The sequence below is a fragment of the Strix aluco genome, chromosome 26 (genome assembly GCF_031877795.1).
Source record: "Strix aluco isolate bStrAlu1 chromosome 26, bStrAlu1.hap1, whole genome shotgun sequence".
NCBI classification, from domain to species: Eukaryota; Metazoa; Chordata; class Aves; order Strigiformes; family Strigidae; genus Strix; species Strix aluco.
In genome coordinates, this window is record NC_133956.1 from 8,346,676 (window position 1) to 8,372,814 (window position 26,139).

At 39.4% G+C, this 26,139-nt stretch overlaps 1 protein-coding gene across 3 annotated transcripts in view; it reads right to left on the reverse strand.

Moving 5' to 3' along the window:
* RLF (RLF zinc finger) overlaps positions 1–26,139 on the reverse strand; it is a 52,151-nt gene that overhangs the window by 6,683 nt on the left and 19,329 nt on the right. The window contains exons 4-7 of one of the 3 annotated variants that reach the window (XM_074850662.1): positions 23,947–24,079; positions 13,734–13,936; positions 7,495–7,631; positions 1,071–1,212 (exon numbers count right to left, since the gene is read on the reverse strand). In XM_074850662.1, the coding sequence (XP_074706763.1) occupies positions 1,071–1,212; positions 7,495–7,631; positions 13,734–13,936; positions 23,947–24,079 (615 nt within the window). Of the gene's footprint in view, positions 1–1,070; positions 1,213–7,494; positions 7,632–13,733; positions 13,937–23,946; positions 24,080–26,139 lie in introns of those variants that run through there. The other 2 variants (XM_074850664.1, XM_074850663.1) reach the window with 2 other exon arrangements.

Consider the following 26,139-nt stretch of genomic DNA (forward strand, 5'->3'; position numbering starts at 1 on the left):
ATTTGATGCCTTAACTCTGAATTGACTCATGTCCATATAAGAATGCAAAAAGATGAGCAAATCTGGGAGGGCACCATTCATTGAAACATTCATAAAACAAGTTCATGTGGCAAACTCTGCTCTACATGTGCAGAACTATGCTGTTTTTCCAGGAAGAAACATCTGAAATCTTTTGGAAATGGCAACATTCCTAAGAGAAAATCCTGTAGCTAATTTAAGGTCTGTGATCTGTGTAATACTATTACTAAAACAGTTAAAACCCTGTTATTATCAGCTATCTTATTTTTCCTCCATGAAAGTGCACCTGATTGATTTTCATTCATAATTGCCCTCTACAAATCTACTCTCATATAGTGACCAGACAGCAAATTTCAGTCTAACCAATTCCAAGTGTCAGAGTAGCCATCAAAGGAAGACAGAAACATCCTACTGAGCAACTCCCCAGATTAACGACAGCTATCCCTTCTGCTCGGCTTATGAAGAGCATGCTGGATTTACCTCCTGGCTAGATGGATCAGTTAAAGACTTTCCATTACTCCCCAAACAGAGATTATAAATTTATAATAATTACTGTTAAGCATCTCTTGGACCTTTCTGCAACTTTCTAAAGATACACATCAGAATAGAAGGTGGAAGTCCAGATGTGATTGCATCATATATTTTGAGGAAAAGGTATTTTCTCAGAATACAAAAACATGAGACATTTCAGCCAAGTCTACATCTCTTAGAGATGCTGCAGAAAATTGCTGCTGTGCCTCAGTGCTAAACAGGCACCAGATGAAAACACAGCTATGCTTTGTTTGCAAAATACTGTCATACTGTATTTTCAGAGTAACAAACAAACCATTCCACATTGATTGAAGGTCACTTTAATGTGTCAAGCTGACACAAATTTACGATGGCAGGCATTTTTCAGAGATTTTTATTAGCAAGTTATTAGGCACCTAATCAGAAAGTATGAATATCGAAACAAGCTATATTTCATACCAGTTCAGTAGAATTAAGAAAAGCATAAATTCATGTAAACAGTTCTAGCTGTGTCCGAAGACTCTGGACTGCAGCTTACTTACTTCAGATTGTATGACTCTTATCAAGAAAAATAAATGCTGTAGTGTCTTGGCAATGATGCCAAACTGACGACATCTCTCCAAAAAGGAATCTAAAGAAGGATCTATTCTTCTCTGCAGTTTGCTCCAGAAAAGTGTCAGTTCCCTGCAAAGAGTTGAAAGCAGAATGTAAGAACACTGCAGATATACACAATGTCCAGAGTCTACATACTTTAGTTCAGAGTCGACACCACAACAATTTAAGTGTTATTAAAAACCAGCACATGCTTCAATCAGGTCTCCACCTCCAAGAGTTTCTGAAGAGAACTGCTACTGTGCCTTATTCCTAAAAAGGCATCGGACCAAAACACAGTGTATCTCCTGTTATTTAATGGGGAAAGACACTGGCAATGGGATTTCTCTCGCTTAAAGCGGGCATCTATAGCTGCACAGACTTCCTTTCTAGACAAGAAAAAAACACCACACTTGCAGAGCCTTAACTTCATATGGAAATTCAAAATAGGTAAGATGGATTGTAATGTAAAGTAGCCACCTCTCCCCCGATAGCACAGTAGCTTAGGTGCTGATACCTGCATCCAAATGGTGTACCTGCCACTCAGCACTTTAAGATACCTGTAACAGAACACACTTTGTGAAGTGTTACATGAGGGGTATGTAAGGTGAGGGCTTTGTCTACTGTCTTTGCACAGTTACGTGCTTTACTGCTTGTACCATTTGAACACAGAGCTGTTAAGCAATTTATTATAACCAAGGCAACACAGCCACTGGATGATGCAATCTGTCACTTTGCATTGCTTTGCCATCACAAGTGCCACAGACACAGAAAAGCAGCAGAGTGACAGGATATGGATTTTTTGTCACTTGAGAAAAGTTCTTCTTCTGTTCCTTTAGTAGAACAAACTTCACCTTTACTAACTTAACCACCCCGTCCATCAAATTATACATATCGGTTTCTAGATGCAAGGTCAGTCATAACCTCTAAAACCAAAAATCAAGAAAAACACACCTAAGCAAACTTCACGCTGAATATTGGCAAGGTTCTTCCTTTGAATTATTGCAATCCTACTCTTGAACCCTAAGCCAAGTGAAAGGGAATGAGGCCTTGTTATGGATCTGACCTGGGATAATTTATTGCACAAAAATGGACAATATTTCCTGGTAACATTTTGAGGGGGAGGTTTGTTTGGGGGTTTTTGCTTGTTTTGTTTAAAGGCCTAGAAATTCAATTAACAGCCTTTCATAGTCAGGAAGAGAGAGCTGAAAAGCTAGATAGGCCTACAAGAACCTAATGTACAAGCAGTATAGTTCAAGGTGTTTTAATTTTAAATCATAAAACAGAACTAGAGAGGAAAAAAAAAAGGTATACACCCAGAATATCAGCAACTTTTTCTTCTGCCCTTTAGTTCCATGAAGCTGACAAAATGCAAAATTTGACTGAACATCAGGATGACTAACATGGAAGAACTGTATGAAGGGAAGCTTATGCAAGGAAAGCATAGGATATATATAAAAAAAAGTATTACAAAAAGATTTAAGTCAGCATCACAACAGAAGCAAAACAAATTTGAAAAATAGTTTATCAAGGCATCAGTCATTTTGTGTATCTATTCAGTGCATTTACATAGATGAGAGTTGGAAGAATAGTGAGACAAGGGCTTCACTCTGGATAATCCCTTATTCCTTAGAGTTTTTGGCAGACCAAAAAGCTTTTTGTGTTTGCCCTGTTCTCTTTCTCATCCCACTCCTCCTTTCTGCAAAGTTGAAGTATGTTGTTAGAAAGGGTCCTCAAGGATGGTGAAAGGCAAGAAAGGACAACTCACAGTACCTGGGCAATTTTCCATTTCAAAATGGATGTGAGGCAGTGCAGAGCACAGAAAGAACTCCAGACAGACATCTATCTAGTAATGCTTAGAAGTAAAAAAAAAAAATCTTACTGGTGTATCAGACTGGAAAGAAGTTTTTTGAAGTTGTGCCTAGCTACAATTCATACTTAATGCCACTTGTGTTAATGCTAAAGATTACATTATTTTATGGATTGATGAACTGCCTGACTCCTTGGAGACTAAGACAATTGGCTAGCTCAGAACTACTGCCCAGAGCAGCACTACTTCTTAGATCAAGTTCCAAACACAGCAAATACTTTATTACACATTATCTTATGATTACCAAAAACAATCATTGCAAAATCTTCCTATTTTCACTAGGAATAAAAATAAAAACCTAAGTTTGCTTTCATCTTCAGCTGTGAAATGAAGCTTCACATCAAGAGCACTAACTCATATATATATAGTTTACTAATCTTCTCTTGGAGGTACAGACTTGAGGCTACAGGATGAGCTGAGCTAAGCTAATGAAATAGCATAACCTCTCCAAATATGCAGTAATAACAGGTTTGTGCTGGAGAATTAGCCCTGTGCCATCAGGCATGTGCCTGATGCTAGTGAGGACAGGAGGGAAGGGAGGTAGATTTTCCCTTTCTAGACTGACAGTGATGTTGCAGCTGAACAGATTTAACAGCTTACAGCTTCCAGAAGCACCAGTGTTGCACTTCTTTGCTAGAACTTGTCTGACCACGTGGTAAACTAATCAAGCATTAATCTGTAGAAAGCTATACACAGTGTTGGCTGGGTTAGACTGAATGTGTTCACTACAGGTAGCTGGCCCCAGAGCCAGAACAACAGACAAGGCAGACTTGTGCACTACAATATGGCTAGAATTTATCTTCGACTTTTTGGCAGCAGAAAATTGTTAGGACTGGCTCAAGTATGAGTATGGCACTAAACCTCCATCTTCATGTAAGCCACTCATCCAGGCTAACAGAGCCTCAAAAGCATCCTCACTTTCACCTGCTGTTCACAGCTGTTAACAGGTTATTTTCTTTGTCTAAACTAGAATACTTTCAGTCTGGATCACTTACACTGCCTCACTCGTCATGCAAAAAGCAAGGTATGGAGCAGAATAATAGGAATGGTTGGCTGGCAGCAAGCAGGACTGCATTAGACAACACTGCTTGCTTACAGTGCCTGTTAAAGGCCAGCCAGGGGCTAGCAGAAAATGTTTCATCAGTGTATTGCTACTCTAAAAATCAAGGACATGATCCAGAAAATTCTGCAGGAAACAATTTTATTTAAGGATCCTACAGATAAGCAGAACACTTCCAAGTACTTGGAAGCTAGGGCTTGTCTGTTGGACCGAATCTAACAGCACAAAGGGAAGCTGACCTGCAAACAACATTGTACCAGAGGGTCTCTGATCTTCTTACTCCCTGCTCTCCTCTCAAAGATCTTTAGTAAATGTTTTAGTCACCATTCAGTTCTGGTCTATCAAATTACATAGCTCATTAGAAGTATACTATGAAAATTCATTAAAATGTAAATAATTTATTGACTTGAAACATAATTATGCAGGCTTATGATTAAATACACAACAAAAAGTTACATTTTGTTATTAACAATCAAAATCCAAAAGGTGTTAATGACATCGCTAGAAAAATTGTAAGTAGAGTCCAAATCCTCAGTAGATCAAGCATCGCAGAATAAAATGACCTTTCAACTACAATCCTGTCTTTCTGAACCAGACAGGACCTTCTTTGAAGTGAATTAAGCAATTGCTGCCCCTTAAAACCAGCAGTTGGTCACAGAAAGGAGTATGTCACAGCTTATGTATTCAATTTTACTAAGTATTTTAAGTGTATGTTTATGCTGTACTTAAGCCTATATAATGGCTAGCAAGCAACCTCCAGCACGTGATTCCTCCACATTAGTTTTAGCTGTAGGATTAGGCTAAATACACATATTGCAGCAAGTCCATCTCAACATTGCCTGGCCTTCCAGCCAGCTCTGACATTTGTCATGCTTTTGACTGAACTCAATTTACTGATGCAGAGAAAGCAACATTACCTTATCTCTTTTCCAGGGTACTGATTCAAGTCAGCTCTGCAATGATTTCAGTAATCACCACAGTTTGTATGGAGCAGAGGCCTCTTCCTTTTTGTGAGCCATAGTATCCACTACACCTGTAATGTGTAATCTCACACCTCATCAGTTCAACTGGCTGATCTAACAAAAGTAATCCTCCAAATTAAAAGTTTTATGTCATTATCAGCCACTTGAATTCATCTACCTTGTGGCTAAATAATCACTAGATCTGCATCTGCCACAAGGAAAGTAAGTGCAGGTCAATAAAAAGGCTGCTCCATCAAACAGCAGTTCACCATTAGACCAGCAAGGTATCCTTATTTTCAAGCAACAGGACTTTTTAAACAGACTTAAAGGTACAGCCTCAAAGGGAGAAAGTAATCTGATAGTCAAGAAGTATTACACTAGTTTCACAGGACAGGAGTCCATCAGAAAGCGAACTTCAATCTGGGCTCCAGCACCCTGGAAGCTTTGCTCTTCAGTGGGTACAGACCACTTTGTGTGCAATTCTGTCATACAAGGAGTGCTATGCACGGTACTAGAATTTGAATTTATACACCTATACAATTTCAGTGTTAGACAGAAGACTTCATTCTCCTGTCTCGTCCCTGGGGGAAGGCAGCTGGAACTTGAGGAGTTTGTCCAGACAGCAGCAGGGGGGGCAACTGTGGCATGCATAGACATAGCAGCACTGTTTGAACCAGCACCTTCCATCTAACAACCACTATGAACAGCAGTGTAGACATAAAGATGTGACTTCAGCATGAGTGACACACACCTGCTAACACCTTCTCTAAGTAGGAAAATACCTGTTACTAGAGTCTACTAACATTTGTATCTTCAAGCCTTCAGTGCTTGTCACCTAGACTAGCCAGTTTTAAAGCTGATGTGGAAGTACCTACTCATGTTACAGCTGCACCATGTTTTGTGTAGACATAGCCTTAGGTAGGCCCCATCACAGCCGAGACTGACATGGGGATGAGAAACCTACAGCTCTAACTGATCTCTCCTGACTCACTAGTCAGGAGAAAACGCAGGTTAGACGAGTTACACAAGTTACAGGACCTGAAAGTTTCATTCAAATTCTAACTAGTTTCAGTTCAGTCTTCATACTGCAAGCAACAAATCTACCCACAGTTGTCACAAAAAGAGAGGTGTTATTCTGGAACAATAAATGCTACATCACTGAAGTCTGTTCTCCAGTCCCAATAGTTTAAAAGTCTCAGCTACACATGAAGTCCAACTCTCTTCATTTTCACCCTAGGGATACAGCTTTCAGATAGAACTGCTTATAAAGTTTCCTTGGACAACAGCAAATCATTGAGTTCACCCTGAAAGAATGTTAGTTGTTGGGGATTTTTTGTTGTTGTTGCTTTTTTGTATGTTTTGTTTTTTCTTTTAAAAGAGACCATGGGGTGGACTTCAGCCTCGTATCTCTTTGGACACGGCTCTAATGACACATTTCAGTAGTGAGAAACAGTCAGCCTTTAGAACTTCCAAGTGCGGTGGACTCTCTCCTCTTGAGTCTTCCACAAGTTTGTTTCTCACTACAAGGTATGCTTTTGCTCAAAAAGACATTTCTGGCCTGCAACAGAAGCAATATGTAAACACTTCTGGCCTTCTGGTACACACTGACCAGGCTAAACTATCAATCATCCTGCTGACACTTAAGTGCTATGAGAACTTAATGGCTTTAAAATGTGGAGTAAATGAACAATGCCACAGCTGAGAGAATCCATATTCCCATGATATACTCAAGATGTCTGGTAACAAAGTTTTATCCAGATCAGCATTTAAACAGGAGAAAACTACACCTGAAAGCCAAAACTACAAATCCATTTTGTAAGGGGCAGAAAAGAGCTTCCCTGCTTTGGATCTACCAGTTTGCCACTGCTGAAACAGAGATGCAAAAAGCTTTGTATCTCCAGCCACTTAAGAGGGCAGAGAAGTTTTATAGTCACAATCTGGCCAAGATCTAGGACTACAGTTCTCAGTTACAGAAATTACAAAAAATATAAAAAGGTTCTCAGGGGCAGGGGGGAGGTAAAGGGTGCTGTCTCTGCACACTCCTACTACTTACATCTCTGTGGAAGAAGTGAAAAGAGGCACAAAACTCTCATGGGTTTAAGTATTCAAGAGGGAAGAACTGAATTACAACATACTTCATGGAACCACAGAGCTTAGGGGTTTAGTATCAACCCAGACAGCACTGATCCAGCACTGCTTACAGAGCTACTATACTGTCGAAGCATTACTGTTAACGCCAACAATATGAGTGCTGCTTCATTTTAAAATGATTTAAACATTACTTTTGTTCAACTGCTCTGTTGCTGTAATGAGTCCTTATTTATCTTTTCACAAATTATCTAGAAAGTACCTCAGTCTGATACACTTCTCAATTTAAAGACGTATCTTCTTTCTCTACATATTTTTGTACTCTATTAGCTCAATTGTCTTACAGTGAAGCCAGTGAGGAACAGTTAAGAGTAGCAGTAATACTTATTACTTACCAAGAGCAATACACATTTGCTGTTTGAAGCTGGTGAGTAAGGTATGTTGTACAAAGAATAAATGCAGTGTTTTCTTGTCCCTCAGATTCCAGATTACATATGATGTCCAGTACTTCTTTGCAATCCACCTTTGCAATCTTAAAGAAAAAAAGAAAACGAAAAGGCACTTTATTCTCAGCATGTTTGCAGAAGAAATGCATGTTTACTGCATCACAGGAACGGGTCTCAAACACATGAACAAAACACTATGTCTTGTTTTAATACCCAGTGTTCATATCACACCTTTCAGCTACAGAATGGCATGAGAATTCACATATGTTAGTTCTGATCCCTTTTCAGTATTCATTTTCTTTGGGATCATCTTCCACTTTGGGCAGCTTATCAAAATACATACAGGCAACAGTCTATCTAAAACTTCCCATTCCTTCTCTGCACTTGCAGGCATCCCCATCCTCCTTTTGAAAATTAAAACCCAGGTCCAAAAAAGTCAAGAGATGTGAAAAAGCCAGTCTCTTGTCCTCTTTGTCCATAAGTGCCGATTTTGAGCAATCACATTCCAAAGCATGATGTAAAAAATAGAAGTGTTTAGAGGAGAGACAAAGCCCATGGAAGTTCTAGAAAGCCTACTTTATTAAAGGCTATCTGTGCATCAAAACAGGTTATAAGACACGTATTTTAGACCACAAGCAGTAATTATGAAGTGCTTTTACTATTAAGACAACACTATTTTGACTACATTTTTCCACTGAATCTATTCCAATTTACAAGCTGTACTCAAGCAACATCTATTTTAATCAGCTGTTGCTACTATAAACAATTCAAGTCTCTTCTTAATCATGAAAAATGATACAGAAAGAACAAAAGGAAGTTAAAATGTATCAAACTAATTTTCACAGACATCTCATTCAGCAGGAAAAGCAGAAGCAGCTACATTACCCCAGTTTTCCATACAGGCTTGACACTAGTTCACTGAGCAAACGTCAACATTTTCTAGGGTCCTCTGACTGTTGGTGTTCCACTGGAGACCCATGACTGACCTTCTGCAGCAGACATTTTTAGAGCAATTCACAAGCTTTAAGTACTTGCAGATGTGTCAGTTTTGCATTTGAAAAAGAGCAAAATGTAGCAGATTATTTTTGGGGGGGGTGGGGGTTGTCCCTAACTCATCTCTGGCAAGAGAGAAACCTTCAGAACTGTTTTAAGTGACAACACTTTGCTAAGGGGACAGACCTCATTGCTCCTTGCATGTCAGAGATAATAAGCACTGACAATATCTGCAAATCAAGTGCCACCTCCATCAGGTTGGGGAAGATGGAAAAGCAAGCCCAAACCAATGGCCACATTAAAGAATTCTGGTCTTCATCACTGCACAGGAGATTACACCACTGTTCTAGATTACAGATTTTTTTTTTTTTTTAAAAAAAAGGATAATGCTGCATACCATCTCCCTCCAGCATCCTTTGCCAGCAGTACCTTTATGTTCTCATCTACCTTTGGTACCTACAGGCACACAGGCTTTCAGCTTGTGTGCTAAGTTTAGCTGAATACGTGTCTGATAGCTGGGCACCTCCAGTCTTCTCTCAGTATTCTACTACCTCTTCCCACTCAGTTATTCCTATTCTTTTTAGATTACAATTTCCATCAGCACGTTTTATAAAGCAAATTAGAAAAACAAAGCTATGTGACCCAAATTTTGCCTTTGATAATCTCCTCAATACTGCAGCAAACATTCTTAAATAATGCAAGAGGCTGCACACAGTGCTTTGATACAAGCCTGATCTTCCAGGTTTTGGTTTTTAGAAAAACAAAAATTGTCAGTGCATGTAAATATGGGATATGTTTCCTCCACAAACCTGAAGACAACATGGCAGCCTATCTGTGATCTACTTGGCCAGGCATCACTTGACAGGAACCATGCTCAGCTTCCCAGTTCCATTAAAGGAAAAAAAAAAAAAATCACTGAACCACACTACCACTGTTTTAAAAACCATAAACTTAAAACCTAACTTACAAAGGTTTCTTAGGCTGCAAAATGGTAAAAAGCACATTTCTAACAGCCATCAGTTACTCCTCACTCAGACTCACACTGCAACAAGACCTGGAACTTCTGCTACACGCTGGACCAGCAGAACAGCACAAACAGCTCCAGCAACAGGCATGTCTGGCGCTTGGAGCAGCCTGGGGTCACACAGCACAGTGGATTTGCTCTCCTTCTCACAAAGATTTGATTCTTTTTGGCCAGACTCACTCATATTCAGGACATTAACTACTCAGTAAGCAACAAGGCAATTTGTTTTCAAGTCCTGTTTATTTCAGTCTTTGTTAATGATCCATCTCTTTTCAGACCTTGGGTTTTTTTTTGTTTTGTTTAAAATAACACTTAAGGCAAAAAGTCCAAATGCACAGCTTGAAATCATCCAACAATATCCAGTCACTTACTTAAGTGACAAACCAGACGCTAAATGAAAGTGTCTTTACTAAATCTGGAATGCTGACTAGTGCTTCTGTTATTCTGTTAGAAACCCAACAGGACCAACAGCTGAATGAAAGTTCAGGGACTACAGAATGAAGAGTACTAAAATATTTTAAACTAGAATTGTTGAAAAATGCTGTCATCCTCCTCACGTTCTGTTAACAAGAAGGATGCCAGTTTACCCCTCAAAGTTATTCCATGGAACATATAACCACGTAGTATTTATCTTGTCTTTGTCTTCCATGTCATTTTAGTTTGAAGAAAAAGTTTTAATATTACAAAGATATTTGATTTCTTATGTCATAATAAAAATTTCCTACTACTAACTTAAGCCTTCTACCAGTTTTTTAGTAGGACATCATGTTAATAAAAAAAGGGACACCCAATCTGCTTATCTAGGGAGACTTACCCTCCTTTCAGGAGCTAGAGCTATACCATGAACTGACTGAAAGCTATTTAGTTTCAGTTCAGAGACTGTAAATCCCCGCCTAGCCGAGTTGGGACAACGTACTCTTGCGTCTGCAAATGCAGGTTACTCTTCTGCAGCATATTAAATTATTTACATTAAATAATGCTGCTACAGCTGCAAGAATTTGGAAGCTGCTGCCTCAACATTTAATAAAAGAACATGCTTTATATCAAAAGTATTTAATTCAGCATAGACAGTTTGCAGGGCAAGGAAGACTTAAGCTAAGTTCTTGCAATCTTCCAAGCAAATTGGAAATTACAGGGGTAAGACAACACTTGGTTTAACTTCACAATGGAAACACAGTAACTAAGAATATCTTTGCAAGCAAACTCATGATGAGCAGCTATCCTTCCCCACTGTTTTAACAAGCTTCATTCCCTCTTGCTCTTAAGCATACAGCCCAAGAACAATTCCTTATTCTGTAGGCAGTGTCTGGAGAGGGCCTCCCAAAACATGACTGTTCTTCAGCTTCCCAGCTGAATTTTTTTATGAATGGGATAATGGGCATTTGCTTAAATTCAGACTTCAAGTGCTTTACTCTCAGATTTCTGAATGGTCTTTCCCAAAGAAAGTCCAGACTAAAAAAAACCCCTTACTTTGATGATAAAAGATGGCCATATGGAACGCAGATGCAACCTAGCAAACAATCACACTGACATCCTACAGAGATGACCAGTTACAATTGAAACAATCTGGCTTTAATTTTAACTGGTTATTTCATTTGAAACCCCCGATTTATTGCTACATGTGGCTAGCACCTGCCTTGCAGAGAAAGCCATCTTAGATTATGAAACACTGGAGGCTTCATGCTTTTTGCAATAGTAAACAGGGTCATTAACTACTTGTTAACTACTGTGTAGGAGAACCTCTTTAATTAGTGTTTTAATTGGTTCAATAAAATTGGCAAATTCAAGCCAAACACTGGAATCAGCAAGCCAGAAAGCAATTCTTAGTTCTGTTACTACGTTTCTCACAGAGCAGCATGAGATTCTGGTGAATAATTACAGTCATATTATTTGCTACATGTGTGCCTTAGGATCAGTCCAAGGTATCAGAAGGTACCAGAAATGCAACAGACAACTTTATATATAATGTATATACACAGAGTTATAACCACAAATACTCACATGTATCTATAGTGCCTGTGTGTACATGTATATACACACACACATATATATGTATGTTATTGCCTATAGATATAGAGAGAAGTAGTTCACCAGCCTTAACTTTAAGAAGCTCAGCAATCTAACTTCCAAGCCTGACCTAGCCATTCCAATCACTTCCATCCTGGGAAGGGATGACCATATCCTAATATTCCAAAACAAATTCTGTACCTCCAACCCTCCCGAAGCTATCTTTACTCATATTCACCCTTTTTGTAACATCTACTTTCTTAGCTAAGCCCTGTTCCTCCATCTACCCCATCTTCCTCTGAAACGTCACTTAACCCTTGTTTCTTTTATTATAGTTAATTCCCTCTTCACCCCACTGGGTTTTTGGTCATTGCCACCTCTCATTCTAACAGCTGCCATTCTTTGAGCTCTTTATCTTTCATCTTTTTTCCATTTCTTTTCCCCACTTGTTAAAGTAGGGTTTGCTTTAGTCTGGACTTTCTTTGGGAAAGACCATTCAGAAATCTGAGAGTAAAGCACTTGAAGTCTGAATTTAAGCAAATGCCCATTATCCCATTCATAAAACAATTCAACTGGGAAGCTGAAGAACAGTCATGTTTTGGAGGCCCTCTCCAGACACTGCCTACAGAATAAGGAATTGTTCTTGGGTTGTATGTTTAAAAGAGGAAGAGGGAAAGACAATGAAGCTTTCCAGCTGATAACTTTCCACCCAAGGAAGACCATAGGTAAGGAAGACAAAGATGTAACACAATCCTTGCCTTCTGAAAACAAAGGTTGAAACAAAAGTCTTTGAGAAGTCTCAGATTTCAGCAATTCTGTAAAGAGTGCCAACTACGCAATACCTGTGACCAAGCATGCAGAGAAACATTACACGCAAATCCTCCTATCGCCAATTATTGGTGTCAACCTTCTGGCACTGTAACACCACTGACTTTATGCTTTTCACAGTGTTGGCTACAGGTCTAGTTATGCCAATAAACCATACTGTTTTAAGATACTGCTTTGATGCTTAGTGGATTCATCTTTCCATAAAAGGCTTAATTAAGTGATTACCATAATTTGATTCAATTCATCAATCCATGTTCTAGTTTTAATACTTGACTGGCAAGTAAAGATTTTTCTGAGTATCTAGGTAAAACAGGTAAACTACACTTCACAACTCTTAAACAAAACTAAACACTGAACACAATTTAATGTGATTTCCATGCCTTTCATCATTAGTAGTCAATCCCATTAAAGAACATGTTGCAAGTTACCCATATATCCCCAACGCCTTCAGTACGCAGATCGTGCCTGCAGTGAGCTGCTGAATGCATTCATTGCTGCTACAGTACAGCAAACTGGGGGGAATCTGGCTCAGAACTGAACTGTTGGAGGGTACGCCTATCCAAACATTTATTTTTCAAAATAAGTATTTTTAAAGGAACACTTTTTAAATAGTTTACATGTATAACAAGAACACTCCAAACAAGTCTGCCACTCGCTCAGGAAGGGCACACATTAGAGGTGCTTTTTTTTTTTTCATATGTGAAGCTTCCCCCAGTTTCACAGAGGCTTACTCAAAATGTTCAAGTTTCACTTTTAAAACTACAAACCCATACAACTCTAACAAGAACAGCGAGACTGATAAAATAAGATGTGTGAGATCAAGGCAAGAGTTGTATGACTGCTGTTACAATTGCAATGTGGAATCGTTACTGATTGTTACTGTAAGAGGAAGACTAACTGCTAAAAACGAGTTTAGAGTTCTGGAGCAACGACTCTAAAGGGGTTGGTTTGTTTTGTGGCTTTTTGGTTGTTTTGGTTTTGTTTTTAATTTTTCTTTCCTAGGTCAGAACAACTAGCAGAGAAGTAACTGCTCTAGTACTAGTATTCCAGTCAGAAAAGACAGCTTTCCAATTATATTTTGCTTACAAGGGGAACTGAAGTTACAACTTTTAAGCTTTCAAACACATCTAACCTTGAAGGCAAGCATATAATACATACTCATCTACAACAGCAGCTGGTACAAACGTTCTTTCCTACTGCAGCCTGCAACAGATAATTTCTCTTTTGGAACTCTGCTGCACCAGTTTCACTCTTCAGCTTCAGTTCTTAGTACTGCAGAAATACATTCTAGAATGCTTCATAAATATACATTAAAAAGGGACTATAGATTACTAACCTCCTTAATGGAGTCTTCATTAGGCAGCATAGAACACACACATGTGATGTAGGCTTGGCGAAAAGATGAAACATTTGCAATTTCTGGAGAATCTGCACACAATTTTGACAAGAAAGTAGCTTGTGGGATGCAGTTTGACTTCATCAAATGTTTTATTCGCATCTGTAGAAAGGAAGGCCCTTCTCGTGTAATCAATTTATTAGCTAGGAAAAGAAAAAAGCCTTTGAGAATACACCAATTTACAGCTGACAGTTAACTGCAATTGTCCCACTGCATTCACACTTTATTTTATTACAAACTTGTGTACGTATGGTCAGCTTTCTTAGGAAACTCTAGGTGTGATAAAAAGTGACAGCAATAAATGGAATATTTTCTCCCAAACAAATTCAGACCAACTATATAGGGAGAGAGTACTGGGCTATAGAAAACAGACACCCCCCACAACCAAATGATAGCATCCATCAATGCAATAAGCATGCCACAGCAGTGCCTAAAGGACACCCATCTGACCATGCACTATATTGAACGAGAAACCAGTAGTCTTGCTGAGATTCAAAGTCTTCAACTTTTAATTGTAGCTTCATATTCTAAAGAACCAAAAATATTTCAAACAAAGCATTACATACTTTTGAACCTGAGATTTTTCCACCCAAGTTGTTAAAACCCCACATAATGCCAAAATATACAAAATGAAATTGAGGGTGAAAATGTTATCTTTGTGGTACTTTGGAAGAACTGTGTTTAAGACATTCTAGGTTTATGCTCTAGATCAAATACAACTAATCATTATGAGACTTGATGAACTAATTCAACAGTAAAAATGTAATTTCAGATTATTTTTGTAAGCAGTTAGCAAAATTTACTTAATCTGTTAAAAACTTGACAGATTTAGTTTGACTCTCTCCCCAGATACTTATCAGAATATCTCAAGTTGGAAGGGACCCATAAGGATCATTGAATCCAAATCCCTGACCCTTGCAGGGCTACCTAAAACTAAGCCATAAGACTAAGAGCATCATCCAGATGCTCCTTGAACTCTGACAGGCTTGGCACTGTGACCACTTCCCTGGGGAGTCTGTTCCAGGGACCAACCACCCTCTCAGTGAAGAACCTATTCCTAATGCCTGATCTGAGCTTCCCCTGATGCAGCTCCATTCCACGTCCTTGCGCTCTGTCGCTGGTCACCAGAGAGAGACCAGCACCTCTCCCTCTGCTGCCCCCCTTGAGAAAGTTGTAGACTGCGATGAAGCCACCCCTCAGCTTTCTCTTCTCCAAGCTGAACAAACCAAGTGACCTCAACTGCTCCTTCTAATTCCTCCTTCGAGGCATTTCATCATCTTGGTCGCCCTCCTCTATATGGATATGTCCTATATAAGGTGTCCTGTATGTCCTACATTGAGGTGCCCAAAAGTGCACACAACACTTGAGATAGAGCCACACCAGGGCAGTGTAGAGTGGGACAATCCCCCCCCTCGACCGCTGGCTACGCTGTGCTCGATGCACCCCAGGACATGGTTGGCCCCTTTCACTGCCAGGGCACACTGTTGACTCATATTCAATTTGCCATCAACCCAAACCCCCAGATCTCTTTCCATGGGGCTGCTCTCCAGCCTCTCATCCCCCAATTTGCACGTGTAACTAGGACTACCCTGTTCCAGGTGAAGAATCCAGCACTTGGTCTTGTTAAATTTCATATGGTTGGTGATTGCCCAGGTCTCTAGTCCATCCAGATCTCTCTGTAAGGCCTCTCTATCCTTGAGGGAGTCCACAGCTCCTCCTAATGTAGTATGATCAGCAAACTTACTTAATGTATATTCAATGCCTGCACCCAGATCATTTATAAAAACATTAAAGAGCACTGGCCCTAGAATTGAGGCCTGGGGAACCCCACTGGTGACTGGCTGCCAGCCTGATGTAACCTCATTTACCATAATTCTTTGAGTCCTATGGACTTGTCCAGCTGAATGGTGGACATCTTATCCAGAGGGATATTGTGAGAGACAGCATCAAAAGCTCTGGTAAAGGTACATGCACTTTGACTAAGCTGATGAAATAGTATGCTTCAAGACAGCTATGGTGCTATTTCCAGCTCAGCAAACATTTACAGAAAGGCTTGATACTAGTCTCCAGATCTGTATGTATTGCAAAAGACCTTTGAGAATTAAGAGGAGTAGATATATTCTTATACTGCATGCAATAATACACATCAACCAAGGAACAAACTGTCTGATGATTTGCAGAAGAAATCATGGAAATGCCTGAGACATTCTGATAAAACATGTATTAGAACCAGTGTTCTGCAGCAGCTGTAGTCAACCAGCTACCTGTAAAGCCTGCAAGAGACTCTGGATTAGTCAAAAAAGAAAGTTTGCTTTCAAATGACAACTTAGTGGAAGAGCCATTGCATGAAAATATTTTCACTATGTTAATATCTTATTATTACTCTGTGAGACAGGTAGCCAAGAAACCAATAGTATATAAATTTCTGAAAGAGAGGACTGTACATAATACAAAACAAGAAAATTCTCATGCTTTCTGCACTTAAATTATTACCCAAAGAGAAAAAAACATTCTCTAACAGACACTACACTAGTTGGCAGAAGGCTTACAATGTGCATCTAAACAGAACACTCATTTCGGGGGCCAAGTGCACACTACATGCTTGTAGTGAGACTGACTCGTACTCGGCAGAAGTTTGCCCAGTGGCACATCAGAGGTCATTTTAAGATTCAAGTCTACGGTACTGGTTTCCATTTTTCACAGGAAAAACCTCTGAGCAGCAAACTCTTGACATAGCTGACACTGACACTTCACATTAAAGCAACTTCAGTGGAGAAGGTAAAAAAAGCTGTCTGACCAAGAGAGAGTCTGCGGTAAGATCTCCAGTTGCTAGGAAACAAGCCTCCTCTCTTTCTTAAAAATTACATCTGTATATGACACTGTGCTTGAAAATTTATCAAGGATAAATTTTAACACTGCTTCAGTACCCATCCTATTTGATGTAAGAGACTGCTACCACAACAAGGTGGCCAAGAGATCCCTGTTAAGAATGCTAAGAAGGCTTGCTTACTCAGAACAAAGTGATCTATCTAGGTGAAGCATACATTCATGGGCACGTCAGTAATAGTTTTCAGTGCCCACAAGCAGTCAAAGCAGTTATGTAGTCCCTGTTCCTACAGCTCTTGGCTCACAGAAGAATTAAAAAAAAAATTCAGATCCATGAGAAGAGTAAGAGAAATACTAGGAAAAAAAAAGATATTCTATTTACCTGCTCTAAGAATGATTTAGATTCCTCTTGTTCCTTATTACACAGATAGACATGCACTTCACAATTGCTCAAATTAAGTTTTTACTAATATATCAGAACCAGTTAGTCAAGACATGGGAAGTGTTTTAAGAGTATCTGCAGTCACCCAGAAAAATTCAATGTTTTCAGGTTAACATTCACACTTTTATCTTTAAGCCCAGATGAGAGAAACTTGCTGATGAAATACAGGAGGTGGATTCACTGCTGGTATGAACAAGAGGGTCTCAACTTGCTGCAATCTCTGGGAGTGGCCCGTAAGCACGTCCCCGCCCCCGGCCCCCCAGGGGGGAAGGTCTGTGCTCCTGGGCTGATTCCACCACACCTCAGCAAGTCTGGATCAAGCTCTGCAAAGGATGTAGATGACAAACTGGGCTCCTCTGTCATGCAGATGTAAGTGGTGAAGGTAGGAGCAAAAGTCTGATACCTGACTCATGCTTTATTTCTACCTTAGCACCTAGTTTTCCTCTGAGGTGTCTATTTCTTTCCAACAGCCTGCCTGCAACAACAGCCCTTTCCCTGAAAAGGGAACAAAACCTCATTTTGCTGCCTATTCCTCAGAACAGTTGTTTTCCCCTCACAGAACCTAATTCTGTACTCAATACTAGATCTGTTATGTTTCCAAACGTGTCTAAGAACAGATTTTCTGTTCCTTCTCTTCCTAGACTGCCTGCTGTTGTCTGTTCTATCCCAGTGTTCTACCAAGCATCTCAGGACTAAAACAGCTTGCTATAAAAAAATCTCTACACATATCTGAAGGGCTCTTTTATTTCAGGACCAAAAAGTAAGGATAAGATATTCCCCTCTCACCCAAAACACTTGTAGTATAAGATGAATTTAAATTATACCACAATATTATGAATACAGCCTTTATGAAGCATGGATGGCTCTAAAGCATGAAAAGAGCCTGCGGTCACTATCAGAAATGTTCAACAGAAACAGCATCTTAGGTGAGCATTTCCACTGGAAGTACCTCTGGAACAGAACAACAGTCTGCTAAAGCGCAGTAAAGTACGCTAAGTATGCACAAACAACACTGAGGTCTGTATATTTTACAGTAGCAGTGTGGTAGAGAGTTCTCCCAGCTTTCCTACAAACCAGCTCATGTCCATAGAGCCATACCAAGATGTTGGTATTCATCTGCTGCACACTCACCCTAACCTCTTTGTTCTTCCTGAATGATACTATTTGTTAAGGCAAAAAAAAAAAATATCTTGAAATAAGAGTATTAAAACTCACTTCCTTAGGCATAGAAAAATGCTGGAGGTCCATACTGCTGAACAGCATCTATTATGTTCACTTTGGGATACTCATATCATTTAGGTATAAGCAGCAATGATTTTTTTTGTGGCCCTTTCCTCAAGCAAATATTCTTGCCCAAAACAAGCATCTTGAGCCAGCTGACAGTACAAAACAGCAACAACCACCCTAGCAGCAGACAGAACCTAAGCTGCTATGAAACTTTTGCTGGAACAAATTTGGTATGCTGTATTTACAGCTGATGTCAGTTCCTTTTCAGGGCCAGTGCGTTAAAAAAAATAATTAAGAACTCTGATCAAAAGAGAAAAGAACATGTCACATTTTCAGGATCTTTGATTCAGGTAAGTATCTGATGATCATTAATATGAACTACCAGTTTACAAAACAAAGCTCCAGCTGGGCATGTTGAACTACTCTACATCTGGCTTATCAGAGGCCCCCAAGCGCAAGAACTACGAATGCTTTTCAGACACACACCACGAAGACCCAAAAAGCATGACATACAAGAAACTAAGTTTTAGATAACTGAAACAGCATCCATTTACAACAACACTTCAGAAGATAGCCTTGTGAAACTGTTGTTGTACTGAAGAATAAAATAGCAGTTTAACTAAACCAACTGAAAAACCATTGAGCTAGAGCTCTTTCTGCAGCCCCTTACTCAACATGCCCAACAGTAGAATTGTCATCCCTGCTGTGACCTGTAAAGTGCATTTTGATTCCTGCTACTTCTATCAAATGGAGCCCAGCAGCCAGAAGAGAACATGACACAGAGCAAAGAAGTCACACAAGAAGGAAGACAAACATGATAACTAATCACTGACTTAAGATCTCTGATACAAGTATTTACTTGATATGATTCTGAAGGCAAAAAACAATTAAGTTAATCCAATAGACATCTGGAGATAGTTGCTTAATTCTAGCTCCAACCATGTCCTACAGAAGGCCAAAAGAGTAATTCCAGCTATCCAGACAGACTTTCTGCAAGCCAAACAGTATTACAGCAGCATCTGACTTCCTGGCGCAGAAAAAAGAAGGGACTGAACAAAGAAATGAAAGTAAAACACAATAACAAGATTTTACTAATCATAACACGTGGTGTAATACAGCTTCATGGATCAGTTGGTATTTCAGTTGTAACTTCTGTAGTCACTGAATTACACTTGTCTGATGATGTCAAGAAGATAAACCAGTTACATTAGCAGCAAAATTTAGGAGTCAAAATATTTTCCATGCCATAATTTGTTGGCATGGTGAACATGATTTCTTTAAGTTTTCATTGTGCCTTGCACCACAGTGTACAGTATACAAATCTGGCACATTCATCTTGCCTTCTGAGAAAAGAGTAAACTTTACATATGCCCTCAATCTACTTCTCTCTTCCTGTAACATTTTATAGTTTTATGACTCAGTGACTCACGATATGCATCATTTTGATTTCTTTGAAATGTTATTGAATAGCTGGCAACAATTACAGGAGACTGAATCCTATGCTTGTCCTCTTTCCCGGCCTTACGTTCTCTCCTACAATTCCCTGCAAATCTTCAATACCTGTTCAACATGCTCTTAGTCTCCCAAGACACTAACAAGAACAAAACCAACCAAGTAAAAAACCCTTCATCATCTGTAAGGATACAGAATTATTTGACTACTGAAGCATTACTTTATAGTATTTGTAGCTATTGAATATCCCCATTCCCTCTCTTCCTGTTTTCCCATTTCCATTACTAATAATGCTACTACTTTCATTTACCACTTTCACAGTATTTGCTGCAAACCAGAACAGCAGGAACAGGAGAGCACTCTCATGTGGTGCCCTCACTGTCTTTCTACACGTTGACAGATACCATGCAAGCTCTACTACTATCTACTGTTCCCTGCATTCTCAGCTGAAAGCACTCAACCAGCATCTTGATAGGTGCTACGATGACACATTCAAATAGCTTGGAAAGATGGTAGAAAGATTTTTTAGATATGCCTAAGGGACTATGTTGCATGTCAACAGGCCACAAGGACGACACTTTTCTCAGTTTATCTGCTCTTCAATACCCTGAAAGCAAGCAAAACCACCAAACCAAGATTTCCAAGATTGCCACAAAAATCAAGACACTTGGTAAGAAGTGACACTTTAGGCAGGTATTTGGCTTCTTAGAATTGACCTTTATTTGAAATGTCTAACTCTTTACCCTATGATTTACCTGAGAAACCTTCCTTTGACAGAGTGGTCTAACAAGGGATTCCAAAGTCATATTCAGACTGTTGAAGTATGCCTGTGGACTACACCAGACTATATGACAATGCACTTGAGCAGTTACAAAATTTCCGGAAGAGCTCCAATGAATGTCCTGTTGCCTCTGCTTGCATTGTTACTGATTTGTTATTGACTAGAATTATAGGAGATATTTAGTGGGAATGATATGCTTACATTTATTCTGCATTTGCACATTATACAGCAACCAATGCTACTACGAAATCCCCTGTACAGCCCTGTACCAAGGCCGAAGGAATTGGTCAAAATCACCTAGTAGGAACATTTAGAACTTTAGATAAGAGGCTTAAGATTCAAGATAATTTGGATATAGTGTTTACTTATAAGGTATTTTATGACCTAAAGTAATGCATAGAAATGTCAGAATCCAGAATTAATGGGAACTGGGGAAAGTTGACTGAAGCAACTTGTAAGTTCCTGCCAAGAAACAGAGAAACTAGGCAAAAGGTAATTCTGGCAGGGGGAGATCGCGACCATCGACTCGTTGACCACTGACCCAAATTACACCCCAGACCCATTTCTAGATGTTTCTGGGTTCTACCGCACAGAATTGGAAATAGGAGGAGAATATGTTAATGATTTCCAGGAAATAGTATGTTTATGCATGAATATTTAATGAATATGTATGAATAGGTTCTATATAAGTTGTATGATTCTGGTGCTTGGTGGTGCGTTGTTAGTGAGAGCACTCACTCACGCACCTGGCCGTCAATAAAGAAGTGTTTGCTTATCCCCATCAAATAGGTGTTGATAAATTCTTTATTCCAAGTTTTCGGTAACAGCATCACATGCAAGAAAGATCAGTGAGGACATTCTTCTGGGCCTGTATTCAGATCTGGCTAAACAGACAAATATGTCCTCAATAAAGAACACTAAGAAATCAATAGTTTCAGGGTTGCCAAGTGACCTCAGAAACGGGAACCTACACTCAGCCCAACTCAACATGGTCAGAGATGTGTCAGTCAATCAGTTTCTCAACAGAAACTTCAACCCAAATTAAAAGCCAAAGGAGTGCACAAACTAGTTCTATGCTATTACTGCTGAAGTCAAGAGATAGTCTGAACCACGTCAAGGTCCTCCTGCATAGGAATGAACAAGTGTAGCAGCATTTAGTAATATAGCCATTGATAAAACCAGTCATGTGTGTAAGAAGAAAATTAATCTATCATGGAGCCCACACAGATACATAAGAGGAAATTGCTCCTACTAGAATTCATACCAGTCCTCCAGAACAACTCTTGGCTTGTGACAGGTAAAGGGAGTTTGCAAAGCTAGCTAACCACTAGCCCTCACTGTCCGAGTAAGGGATACTTCAACAGCTGAAGGTTTTCAGTAATATGGACCAATTTTGAAATGCAAGTCCTCTTGAGTAGAAGTACACTAAGAGCAGCAGCTGTGCAACTGGATGGCCCAACAATACTATAAACAAACAACTGCAAGACAGGACCTTAGCATGGAATGCAATTCTTTCCAAGACATGTTGGAGATGGGATTAAATGCTGTTTGGAATTTAAATGCCATACTATTGAATACCTGAAGTGAAGGCTAGCAAAGACTGCAGTCCACCCTTGGCTGCCTTTTTCTTTTTAATGCTTTCTAGCACAGGGAAGCTACATATCCTCTTGCTGGAAGTGTGGGAAAGGCAAAACAGTGAAAAATCTGCAAAACACACATTTCCTTAACACATGGTGCCCAGAAGAAACACAGGACTGGATGGAGATCCAGTGATTTGTGTTGCCATGGCATCAACGAGGAATGTGAAGTGAGGTGGAGGCTGCGTGGTCCAGTTCTTCCACTTATCTCGAGGAACATTTGACATGACTATGCAGATTTATCTCCTGCTCCTCCCCTTCTCTCAAGGGCTGTTTTGCAGTACTCTGCAGACCTTCTCTCTCACTCTTCCTCTTCTCCCACGAAAAACAGCACACACCTTGCACCAAGGAATGTGCTGTGTCATTACTCAAACAATGGGTTGACCACAGTCCCACCCACTCACACACATGCAGACTTAGATAAACACTACCCAGAGTTTGTATCTAACTCGGAAGGACGATAATCTGATACCAAATCAGAGGGACAGACCAACGGGTTTGTGTTCCTCACCCCCCGCCGCAAAGGGACGCCTTTTGGTAAGATTTGGGCCCTCGGCTACGCCAAGTGATTACCTGGGAATTAAGTGTGTGTGATTGCAATCGAGGGTTTTTTGTGTGCAGTGCTATAGAGCCAGCCTGCAGTTTGTGCATTTATTGTAGGCAATCTTAAAGAATCTGTAGATGTTGCATAAGAATAAACTGTACTATTCGTGACCCTGACTGCTTCCCTTGAATGCAACCGGACCTACAGCATAGGGGCTGTTCGTGCAGCTGGTGTCAGGCCTATAGTTATGGCCTCAGTTGGCACAGCTATTAAGAGATAAATCCAGCCGCCCCCAGCCCCTCTAATCTCTGAGGACCGGCTAGAACGCAAGGGGATTCATCTCTTACCAAATTATTTCATTACCTTAAATGCAACACCTCTGAATAACCTTAATGTGCTTTCTTGTTTATTAAAAAGTACTAACTTAACACACCTCAAAGAGAGGCTACTGAAAGCCAGAAAGAAGGATTCTGCTATGGAAGAAAGCTTGATTTAAAATCCCTTTTTGTGCTCCTTTATTTTTAAGAAAAAATATTTTAAGCTCTTCTTCCCCTCTATAATATTTTTAACTTTAGATTACCACCAAGATAAACTGTGATCTCACAGTTGGAAGACTTAAAAGAAATACCTGCAAGTACTTCATAGTACCACTAATAGGTATGAAAAAATTTCAGCGAGTACAGGAGAGTTTAAGAGAAGACATTAAAAAAATTATATGAAGTTACACTAAAAACTCCTTTTCCCCTCACCTCTCAACATTTTCTGATTCAAGATCTTATTTCCATAATGAGATTCCCAGCCCAGAACTTAATAAAAGGAAACCTCCACACTCATGTTGCCCCTCCATATGCATCTTTTATGCCTCTGAAAGGTGTGGACATAGAACTCCTCCCTGTGAGGCATTCAGGAAAACATTTAAAAACAGAGTTTCAAATCACCTCAGGGAGCAAAATTTCTGTATTTTTATGATGGGAAATGAAGTAATTACTTTTAAAAATGGAGTTTCAAAATATTCAAACCGATGGATAGTATAGCCCAAGAAGAGATGCATTAGCAAGGACACATTGTTCAGCGTGCCAGTGAGACAGTTTCATCATAAATATCATTTAGCAACACATGAATACTACTGCACAAGGCAATTTAAAATACAAGTCCCTTCTGACTTCAAATCACTGGTTCCCCACCAAATCTGCACCAAGTAATTTCTTAATAACCACATACCATCTCTAAAATCATATTCTTACCTTCCTCAGTTTCTACTGGTTGCTGGGATAGAATTTTAAGAAGAACTGGATTTTTCCATACTCCTTCCCTTGTGATATCCACCAATACTTGGAGGTTGTTATTCCCAAATTCCAATAAAGCATCATGTGAATCCTACAAAATGTAAAAGAGTCATTAAAAGTATTTGCTAAAAATTAAATCAATGTAATTTTACATTATATGTTCTAATATTTGACTGTATTCTAATGGTTTCTCACCATTCTTCCAAGTTAATACTGTTGTGACATGTTTGCACTGGGATTTTAACAGTACAATGTCCTTTCACTTCTCTAATCCTACAGCAAAACTTCCCAATTTCAAAGTACTGAAAGTTAATTCAAAAAGCCTATTCTGCAGTTGTAACTTTTCCACAATTTTTATGTTTCTCCATGTACATGTGTACATATAAATAAAATTACAGAAATTATTGTATAAAAGACAAAGGACTATTCTGTATCAAAACATTTAGTGCCATCTAAGAAACCGGAATGAAGACTAAATAGTTTTCAGAATGATTAACAAAATGCCAAAAGGGTAAAATTTTACATTTAGTGTTAACACTAGGGAGATGAGTCAGTCAATTCACTTCTCTGAGAATTATTAAAGTGGTGACCCACTAGTCTGAGGAAAGTGGCAGGGGGAAACATCCTTAAGCTACACAAGAAGCAATGCAATAGGAGAGGCTCAGAAAGGACTCCTCTCATCTACCAAAAGGGTGAGGCTAGGGTCATATGAAGATGCACGTTTCCTGGTGGTTAGAGATGCAAGAAGTCTCAGGGAACTTAAGAAAGAGAAAGCAGAGCACGACACACACAGTAGAGACTGCTGTACAACACTCACAGTCCAGACTGGATCATGAACATGTATCCTTCTACTGGATACAGATACACCATTTCCTTAGAAACTAACCCATGTCCAGTACATTTACTCTAAGATCCAGGAATTTCCAGTCCTGAGAGTCTGGATACTGTGAAGGTTGACCCAGAGACCCTCCACACCAAACAGGTCTCCAGCTGAAGTTCATCCACCAAAACCTTCATGCATAGCACAATACTCAGAGTGATAAAGGCCCTACCACTTCTGGAAATCTGAGTGAAGGAGGGAAGAAAACGATTACACATGGAAAGAAGTCTAGAGTCTAACACAGAAGAAAAAGCAACTGGAAACAGATTCCAGCACTTAATGTCCCTAGCAGGAAAACCAATCTAGGGTGACTTGGACTAAAAAAATTAATATCACTGCACATAATTTCCTAACGCTCACAGAGGCCAACCAACTGTAGGCAATTTGTGGCTACACATTCAGTAAAAATGCTTCTCAGTCACAATACATCTTAAGTTTAAGACTTAGTTTGATATGTGACAATGTCCCATAGTTCTAATGAGCTGTGTTTTAGTTGGCAGTACTTTTAACACTATTATTAACTTCAGGTTTGCTTTCAATAGCCTCTGTTGTATCCCATATATATATCTCTATCTCTCTCTCTCTCTCTCTATATATATATATATCAGAATCAATTCCATGTCCTAAATTATAAGAATTAAATGGGGCTAATGCTATGACCACTGGGAATACCAGAGTAACCAAACAGCCTTGTATCATGAGCTGTCAAAAGACAGCAATAAACTACATTCCACATTGCAACACATGTTTTTCAAGTGAATCTGCTATGAAAGCACCCAAGACTTTCCCATTAACCATTCACAGTAAAAGGCATCTCTGCATTTAATGATTAGATGCCATTTAATAAATCAGATATTGATGTTGAGTATCAGTTGCTAATTTCAGACCAACTTCAATTTCTTGATATAACTATGTCCTTTCTAATACTGCAAACTGCACTCCGTAAGTCTGTGCATGGAGAACTTGGGTAAAGCACCTACACTCTAAGGAGTGAAGCTTTATTCCCAGCAAAAGATTCACAAAGGGAAAATTACATTCTTGCTGGGAAGGGTTCATTTACATTGATCCATAGCTGTCATAAGTAATAGTCTCAAGTTTCTTAAAGGACTCCTCTTGAATAACTATGAACCCATAGTACCAGACATGCTACTTAGTAGATCCCAAATTAAAGTATAGCTAACACAGCACCCTTCCCTCCTCACTCCCCAATTACATGTATCTGCTCCAAGTATACCACAGCATACTTGCACACTCTATGGAACAAACTCTAC